Source organism: Dicentrarchus labrax, unplaced genomic scaffold (assembly GCF_905237075.1).
Source record: "Dicentrarchus labrax unplaced genomic scaffold, dlabrax2021, whole genome shotgun sequence".
Taxonomy (NCBI): domain Eukaryota; kingdom Metazoa; phylum Chordata; class Actinopteri; family Moronidae; genus Dicentrarchus; species Dicentrarchus labrax.
Genome location: NW_026136928.1, coordinates 424,242 through 433,649, shown reverse-complemented (window position 1 = coordinate 433,649; position 9,408 = coordinate 424,242). Strand labels below are relative to the sequence as shown.

Below are 9,408 nucleotides of genomic sequence, written 5' to 3'. Positions count from 1 at the left end.
CGGCCAAAGTCTAATAAAATGACCTGTACTTTCACTCTGAGGTTAAAAAGTTAAAGTTTAACTAAGAGAAAAGAGTTTACAGTCTTGACATTGCTAGATATGAATCACTAGGCTGGAACAAGGAAGTTGATTCAAACTGGGTAAATAAGAGTGATTTACTGCACAGGGCAGAATAAGTCATATTTAATTTCTGAATGTTACACTAGTAGTTTCTAAACTTTTTGATTTGTCTGCAGTTTCTTTAGTTACAATACGTTATTTGCTTGTTGCACATTTATGACATATAGGTTTGCAGGTCTGGTAGTTCACACATTAAAAACCATGTCACTGTTGCTACTTAAAGGCTCAACCAATAAGACCTTTCTCAGAGCAGCAGTCGCATACAAACCGACCCCTCTCAAACTTTCAGTCACCAGAAATAAGCTGCACAGGAAGAAGAAGTTCTCACCTACTATATATGTATCCGTCTTTCAGTCTGATGTTCAGACAGTCAGCAGCGAGACAACATGGAGGTCACAGCTCTCTGCATCAGACTGGGTGAGTACGGACTCTGTCTCTACATATAAATATGAATGATAAACGTTTTGTTAGATGAAAATAAAAGCATATATGTGATCTAACAGCTTTTTTTCTTTATATTTCCAGTAATACATGTATTGATGCTTCTGGCTGCAGAAGATCAGCACTGTTACTGCACTGAGAAAGCTGGTAAGTTACAGTTATTTCCAAATCAAGTTAATATACCCACTCGTGTGGTTAGGAGATTTAAAAAGGGAGTCATGCACTTGTAAAGATTATATTCATACTGAGTAAAATCTTGTCTTAATTCTGTAGCATTAGAAAATAGGTAGAGAAACGTTAACAATAAATGATCAGTTTTTCTGTGTCTTATTCTCAGATGCAGCTTTTCTTCGTGTTGCTCCAAACAAGCTCCAGTTCTTTGAATATGACTCTATCTCATTTGATTGTGAGGGATTCGATGATTTCCCCAAGTGGAGAGTGATGAAGAGGATCATGGGAGTCGAAACAATATGCCGTCCTAAATGGGAGACATCACGGGGACGTTGCTTCATTGAAAATGCCTTTGAATTAGACAGTGGAGAATACTGGTGTGAAGCTAACGGAACAATGAGTAGCAACTCCATCACCATCAGTGTCACTGGTACGTTAACCTTTGTTACATTCCAAAGATAATAAATATACTTTTATTTTGAGCACAAAATTCAAACCTACATGAATCAAATGCCCGTTGTAATGTGATGGTCCTTGGACACCGTGACAGCTCCCTACAGGGAATGCAAAATATCTTCATCGCCCCCTGGTGGCTGACAGCAGTATAGTTCATAAAGCGTGCTTCTTCCATATTAGTAGATTAGCATTTTAGCTGGGTCTTATCTCACTGATGGTGCTCAAATCTTTTCGTTATCTGAAGCTATAAAAAGGGTTATAAGGTATGGGTAGGGGGTCTTGGATCTTGATACCACGGCTCCAGACCCGATCACTACTGCGCAAACTCTGGCTCAGAGTGACGTCACCAGAGCAGGATAGTAGTTGCTTTGTAAATTCAGAACAATCTGCCACTGAAGGTGTGCTCTCAGCATATTTGTATTTGGGGCACAGTGCATGAAAAATCACACTTAAAAGGGAACTTAGGAGAAAAACACTTTGTATACATTAAGTTAGAACTTTATATGCTTGTTTTATTTGACATTACAGCAAAATGATGAAAATGAATTCTGGCATATTAATCTTGTTGTTTAGCTGGTTCTGTGATCCTGGAGAGTCCCGCTCTTCCTGTGACGGAGGGAGACAATGTGACTCTGAGCTGCAGAAACAAGACGGCTTCTTATGTCCCTATAGCAGATTTCTATAAAGATGGCAACTTGCTAAAGACTGGCTATGAAGGAAACATTACTATCCACAGTGTTTCTGAGTCTGATGAAGGACTTTATAAGTGTAACATTGTTACTGTTGGAGAATCAGCACAGAGCTGGCTGACTGTTGGAGGTGAGATATAACAGATACCCTGATTGATGCACTTTTACTGCAGATCAATCACAAAATGACATCATAAATCCTATACGTTACCAGCACCTCCATCACTTCATGAAGACAGTCATCCTTCCCTCCGTTATTCCCTTCATCTCTTCATCCTGTGCATCACTGTGGCCTTGTGTTTGGTGGCCCTGCCGTTGCTGTTCATGGGACTGTGTCTCTGTGAACGATATAGAGGTACTGAGTGTAAAAATAAAGGGAAATCCATGAGTAAATGACGGATACGTACTGTTTGCTTTACGGTTTTCCGATGGATGTCATTATTACTGACATTTTCTTTTCTGTCCTCCAGTGTGGGTGTGTTTTTCAAAAAAAAAGATGTCACTGCCAAGATCCCAGTCAGGGGAAACACAAACAGGTAAGAAACATAAACTGTGTTTGTATTGGTAATATTACTATAATTATTTCAGTTATTGGTAATTTGTATTTTTAGGTGTCATCCCTGGCTCAGTTTGACTCAGCCCAGAAAGGGCGGTGATGGTTGAGAGAACCTGAGATTGAATTGTTTGTTTTAAGAAAAGTCACTAGCCAAGCTCCACTCCTACGATAAATGCATTTAACTTCCTACTAATTCTTCACAATAAAACTTTCAGATTATTTAATTTTTATTTATTTTATTTTATTTAAGCTTTTATTATGAAGCAGCAATATCAGGAGCTGCAAGCGAACAAGAATCAGTCGATTTAAGCAGATATCTGAAAGTACAAACAGGGATTCAAACCACAGAGATTCAGTTAGAAGCTACAAAGGTTCTGAGAGCTGAATGCTTTTAAAAACATCTGTCTGTCTGCTCTCCTGTCAGACGTGAGTTGAGTCTCAAAATAGGTTGCTGTGGTTGGCTACACGTGACAGCAACTCGCTTCCACTGGGTGGAGAGATTAATTGTGTGCTTGGTTTTTAATCTGAGGATGGGCCATAAATGTGATTCCTACCTGGTGAAGTCATCTTAAAGCCAATTAACCAAATAAACCAAACTATTTGAATTTTGTGTTATGGGACTTTTTTTTTTTTTAAATAAGTTGATTTGTATAGAAAGCATTATTATTGTTTTGGCGTGTTTTCCAGTTGAAATACAAAATAACAGCTTGTTTTTTTTCTCTTTTGTCTCTTTCTTTCAGTGTCTGGACCAGCCGGTGTAGTTCAACCACAAGGGGCCATGTATTCTCTGAGCACAGCAGTCATGAGTGGTACAGGTATTTTGTTTCACACAGACAAACACAAACTGCTGCATATAAACTATTCAATTAGCTCAAAAGTGAAAGTCCCTGCACATCTTGAATACATTTTAAAAGTTTAAAAATTGAAAGTTAAAATTATTAAAATATTTTGAAAGGTCATTGTGTTTGTGTGTATTTATATGAGGAGCTAGAGACACAGCTACAGAATTTTTCTTATTTGCCAACCACATGAGAAAACAACAGACCTTGAGTGACAGTGTCAGCATAGGCTGAAATTCGACTTTCAAGAACTCTTTATTTTACCAAACAGCTTCAAGTGCATGGCTATGACACTCTGAACTGGAAAAGGGCCAAATGTGCACCTCAAGTTACCTATAGTGGATATAGTTTCAATACCTGGCTCAAAATGGAGGTCTGTGTGGGTGGCAGCCAGTTTACTGTTACTCATTGACTTCACAGTTATAAGAATGACTGAGTTATAAAAGTATATCAAAGAATTTGCCTGCCAAGCTGAGGAATTTGACTTGTTTCCAAAGCAGAGCCAGGAGTCTTCACAGCGACGCCATTCATCGACACCTGGACGGCAACTACCAGCGAGAGAACAACATATGAAGAAGCTTTCTACTATACAATTGATTAGGTGAGAATCTCTAATAATTGTGTCATAGTACCCTTTTTACAGACCTTGCGTGGCTCCTAGTCGACCAGATAGTTGCAGGAATAGGAAGGAATAATGCCAGAGATCACTGACCTCACATGATTTATATCCTGTGCATGCCTGAATTGCAGGATATAGACCAAGCCTGGAAAGAAAATGCATATGACCAAACAATGTACAGATATTTCTTCAGGACATTGACCAATATTAGCATCATATTACACACTAACTTCAAAGTGAAAGAAGAATCTTTAAACACAAGGCACTGATGCGTAAAGATCAGTCGACTGACGATACTGGAGGAGTGGGTCTTGTAGTTTAAATAAAGAATTAATACATATACTAACATTCATTCTTGAAAGAAATGGAAAAATCTGAATGAAACCCAAAAGATTTTAAATGTATGATTCACAAATGCATCAGTTTTTCAATATTGACTATTTTTGTCCATTCTGTGTGTCTTCCAGGTCACCGACAGCAGAGACATCTGACTGAAGGAGAGACGGTTTACAGCTTTGCTTGTAAAATTTTGACTACAAATTGTTTTATATTTATGTATTATTATGTGTCTTATATGAGGACTTTTGTTTTCAAATGTTATACTTGTGATAACATCAGTTGGAGTGTTCTCATAATAAAAAAGAAAATGGGAATGTGGAATAATAATAATGGTGTATAAAACTGTGTCTGTTCATCAACCTTCATAACCTTTATCTGAGGTCTTCATCTGTCTCGCAGCCCTGGGGTCTATTTTTAAGCATGAGCAGTTTATTAAAGTGTGACAGTTAAACCACATTGTTCTATCTGCTCTCGTCACACTGCTAAAAACGCTGTTTAAATAGACTCTCTGTGGTCAGTGCACGTGTTGATCAGTCAGACTGTGTGGTAGCTGAGAATAACCTGAATGTGTAGAAACCTGTCATTAGAATATGCTACTGACGTGTTTTATGCCACATGAAAACTCAGTCACACTTCATGTGACATTTTTTAATTGTTCAGATAGCATTTGAGTTTGTTATATATCACTTTACCTTCTAAACAGGTTAACATGGATGTTCCCACAGTCACACTCCAAAGACAGATATGTAGACTTTTAATCTCTAGCACGTGTCAAGATTCAAACATGCTGGAGCCTACATTTCCCATGATGCAACTCAATAGCAGAGGCAGATCGTCCATATTTTCTCTTGATAAATTTGAAGCTCAACCTAACACTGGACCTTATGACACCATCAGGGTTGTGTTCTTAGACCTGATGAAGTTCTTCCAGTGCCACAAAGAACATGCTGAGTGAAGGGAACAGTGAAGCTTGTATGGATAATATTGGTGAGATGCTCCATTAGATAAAATCAGCACTTCTGCAGGATCATTTAAAACTCTGTGGCACCCCCTTGAGGCTCTGTTTTGTTTTATACATATTTTGCATTCCCCCTGATCCATAGGTTGGTGTGTTGGTTCAGTCCAGTTCTAATACGCTGTCAGTTTAGGGAAAACGCTCTGCATATGATTCACAAAGGATGATGGGACATTTTCTGCCTTTATTAGACTCTCCTTTCAAAAGGCCGAGCTCTGACAGTTTACATCCACTGGCTGAACCTCGGACACTGTGGGTGTGGCTACAGTAGCTGTACCGTGATTAGTCTTCACTCAGGATTTGAACCCACAGTGTTTCTGTCAGATATGACAGACGGGATACCAATAACACTGCAGGAATTCAGGAACACAGTAGCTTCAGTATAACGCACTACATCTATTCACTGCACACACACAAAACCTCTGTAGTTAGTGTTACACCCGTTATAAACGTATGTGTAAGCACAGTCATCCGTCTAGCTGCAATGGTACAGACTTGAGCCCGAACAGCCACAGCTGAGGGTGCGCCCACTCGCACCGTGGTCACAACCAGCCACAGTCAGGGGATACAAAAGGGAACGGAAAATATTGCAGGGGAATGCAAAACTTAATGAATGCAAAAGAGAGAAATGAATCCCTCTGTGACCTTCCAGGGGCTTCATAGGTAAGTAAACTTGTTTTCCTGGTTTTTGGCCCTTAGTTCCACTGAAGGGAAATCTTAATGCTACCACATACAATGATAATTTAGACAAAAGTGTTCCAACTTTGCGTCAAAAGTCTGGAGTCCTGACTTAACCCTCATCCAAATCAGTATGATGGTATGAACTTGAATGCTGACTTGGAGCTAGACCTGATCACTCAACATCACTGCTGTGGCTGAATGGAACAAATACTTGCAGCAGGTTCGACATATTGTCTATATGTATAGAATAATCTGTCAAAACTCTATACAGTTGGTCTTTAGTAATGTGATTCAGCACAAAGTTGTTGAAAATGTGCCGTGTGGGCACTGTATCAACTATAACAAAGCAGATATCAACACAGGGGCCGTCTATGTGACAGCAGAAGCTTAATTTTAGGTCAACATCATCAATCAGCCACACAGGAAGAGGAGGTTCTCACCTAGATTACACTTCAGCTGTACTTCAGTCTGACAGTCGCAGCAAGACAACATGGAGGTCAGAGCTCTCTGGATCAGACTGTGTGAGTACTGAGTCTGCCTTCATGTCACAATTAGCTACAAAAGATGATTATATTCATGTAAAAGTTCATTTTATGTTAATGGTAACGTAATTTCTCTGCTTTGTCTCTCCAGTGATGAATGTGTTGACGCTGCTGTTTGCCCAAGTTCATCTTAATTCTACTGAGGAAAGTGGTAAGTGGCAGTTAGACAGTTGCTTAGACTCATCCAAAAATATTTAAACATTTTAATTTAATATTCTAATATTATACAATTCCATAAAAGTTCAATTTTATCACAGTATCTCACCTTTTTTTGCACTAAATGTTAGAATATCTGTCTCTGTGTGTTAAAACCAGATCTGGCTCAGATTGTTCCAACCCGGCTGCAGCTCTTTGAATACAGCTCCATCTCCTTTGACTGTGAGGGTTTTAAAGCCGCGGCAGGATGGACTGTCATGAGGAACATAAAGGGAAAAGTCAGCGTGTGTGTCACTACCTGGGAGAGGACGACGCCGTCAGCATGTGCCATCAAACCTGCTTATCCAACAGACAGTGGGGAGTACTGGTGCGAGACTGGAGAAGAGAGAAGCAACACTGTCAACATCACTATCACCGGTAACAGACTTATTGATGAAATAATATTTGCTGATAACTCATTATCTTTTATTTTGCACATCTTCTGTATAATCAAGCTGAACTGAACATTTGTGTTAGGCTTAGGGTTACAGATAAAGTTAGGGTTAGACTTGGGAAAATTCCCATTGTCTAATGTTAAATGTGTGTTTATATTGCTTACATGTCCCCACAGCATCATTACTTTGTTAACTATCAAATGACTAATGTTCTATTAAACCTAATTTTAATTCTTTTAATTCATAAATGTGTTCTTCTTGTTTAGCTGGTTCTGTGATCCTGGAGAGTCCAGCGGTCCCTGTGATGAAGGGGGACACTGTGACTCTGCGCTGTCGAAGTAAAATGACCTCCTCTGCCCACATAGCGGACTTCTATAAAGATGGCCTCCCCATCGGCTCGGGCTCCACAGGAGAGTGGACCATGCAGGGAGTTTCTAAATCTAAAGAAGGGCTTTACAAATGCAGCATCTCTGACTTTGGAGAATCACCAGAGAGCTGGCTGGCTGTCAGAGGTGAGAAGCCATTTTTGTTTGGAGCACAATATCATCCCTAACCCTGATTTGGAATGAAAGATTCTTGGTTATGAATTCATTGGGGGTTGTAAATGCGGGCAAAACTGTGGGCATTGTCTGGTTTTGTAGTTGGAAAGTGTGAAAAGTGAAAGCAACAGTGTAAAACAAGTGTAAGAAGTAAACATAATAACATAGAATGCAATGAAACGTCAATGTTTCTCATGCAGGTACTTTGTGTTTTTTGTGTGTTTTCACAGACACTGAACTTCGCGGAGAGACTGCCGCCCCCCCGGAGCCCTCCTGTCATACTTACCCCCTCTTAAGAGCTGTTTCCACCGTTCTAATGGTGGCTCTGCTGCTGCTGCTGGTGGGACTCCTTCACTGTGGGAAAGTCAGAGTTACACAAAAATATGTGTGCATATGTAAAGTATGCAAGGGCAACTGCCAGACTGAAGAAAACAAACGAGATGACAAGGAAAACTGAGAGTTTACTCAAAGCTACTTTGGTCTCTGAGATAATGAAGTAGTAAATACCCCATCATGCACTGCGGCGTTTGAGTTTGAGTAGCAAGCACTTTTTCAAAGATACTTCTATCTCTTGAGACGATTAGAAACGTACAATATTATGTCGCTTTTATTTTTCAACAACTTCTGTCCTTGTTGTAGACTTTTATATGCATATATATGTTTTACAACAACTGTGGCAGCTGTCATTAGATAAAATAAAGAAGGAGTTCTGTGCCTGTCTTGTTACCACATGCAGTGGTTATTATCAGACTTTGTCATGAGCAGACGAGGTTAAAAACCACAGATGGACAGGCAACCTATTTTGAAAAGGCGAGCCTTATATCTTCTGTTTTAGACCCTTCAGATGATGGTGATAATTTAAGACTCTCAGACAGAAACCACACAAACTGTAACAGACAGAAGAAGGTGAAGGGCCACTGAGGACGCTCTGTAGCAGCAGTCACATTTCTGTTAGGAGTCAATATTAACATCAACAAAAAGTGAACACATGACCCCCGCTGGTCCGTTGGTGTGCGGTGTAAATGGTAAATGGTAAATAGACCTGTACTTGTATAGCGCCTTTCTTGTCCTCCGACCACTCAAATCGGTTTTAAACTACATATATGTCTCGTGTCTCATTTAAAAATACAATTTTTAACATGAGAGACTTAAAATGTTTTTTTCAGCTATTTGTCTCTTTGTGTATCACAGTGATACAGTATTTTTCTAGTATCTAGTATTTGTCTATGGAAGGAAGAAGTCTATAAATAAGAGTAAATAACGTGTTTACATTTCTGTATATTGAGACATATATTTGTATCCCTGCCAATCATTAGTTCTGCACATTTACCAGGGTTGACCCTTGGTCCTCTTCCTGTCTGTAGTATTAATGGAGACGTTATATCGAGGCTCGAACCACTGATGATTTATTGTATCAAGAAATAAAGAATCTCAAAAACCACATGAAGACATTAAGAGTTATTATTTCATTAGTTCAGCAATTTGTCATGTGTCTATATTTATAATCCACTGTCAAAAGTGGAAAGTCTCTAGGATGACGTTCTGAACAGTAACAGACTCTCAACAAGCAAAATAAAAAAAAGTTTGAAAACAGAATTAAATTTATTCAGAGAGGCAGAAGATATATATCAAAACATTATAAAACATTTAAAAAGTGCAAAATGTTCAGGTGTTGTAAAAAAGATACAAAATATTACATATAAACTTTTAATGCAAAAAAATCTTAACTGCACGTTTTTGTTATGGTTTTCTGGAGGAAACCGCTGATGGACTGAATATTCTGCAGGTCATCTGTTTTCCAATGATCTCAA

The 9,408-nt window shown here is 39.0% G+C and overlaps 2 protein-coding genes across 2 annotated transcripts in view; both read left to right on the top strand.

Annotated features, from left to right (window-relative positions):
- Positions 1–121: 121 nt before the first annotated feature.
- LOC127360688 (sialoadhesin-like) overlaps positions 122–9,408 on the top strand; it is a 48,835-nt gene continuing 39,548 nt past the window's right edge. The window contains exons 1-4 of the mRNA XM_051395143.1: positions 122–140; positions 475–537; positions 646–708; positions 899–1,162. Of these exons, the coding sequence (XP_051251103.1) occupies positions 507–537; positions 646–708; positions 899–1,162 (358 nt within the window). The 5' untranslated portion in view covers positions 122–140; positions 475–506. The remainder of the gene's footprint in view (positions 141–474; positions 538–645; positions 709–898; positions 1,163–9,408) is intronic.
- LOC127360708 (low affinity immunoglobulin gamma Fc region receptor II-a-like) lies at positions 6,410–8,134 on the top strand. Its single transcript, XM_051395185.1, has 5 exons — positions 6,410–6,447; positions 6,560–6,619; positions 6,784–7,041; positions 7,325–7,570; positions 7,828–8,134. Exons 1-5 carry the CDS (start codon positions 6,417–6,419, stop codon positions 8,052–8,054), a joined length of 822 nt encoding a protein of 273 aa, XP_051251145.1. The 5' UTR covers positions 6,410–6,416; the 3' UTR covers positions 8,055–8,134.

What these genes read in the sequence shown, in the direction of transcription:
- LOC127360708 (XM_051395185.1), top strand. Translation starts at nt 6,417, where the DNA reads ATGGAGGTCAGAGCTCTCTGGATCAGACTGT. An exon ending in AGCTCTCTGGATCAGACTGT is followed by an intron (nt 6,448 to 6,559) that starts GTGAGTACTGAG and finishes TTGTCTCTCCAG; the next exon opens with TGATGAATGTGTTGACGCTG. An exon ending in GAGCTGGCTGGCTGTCAGAG is followed by an intron (nt 7,571 to 7,827) that starts GTGAGAAGCCAT and finishes GTGTTTTCACAG; the next exon opens with ACACTGAACTTCGCGGAGAG.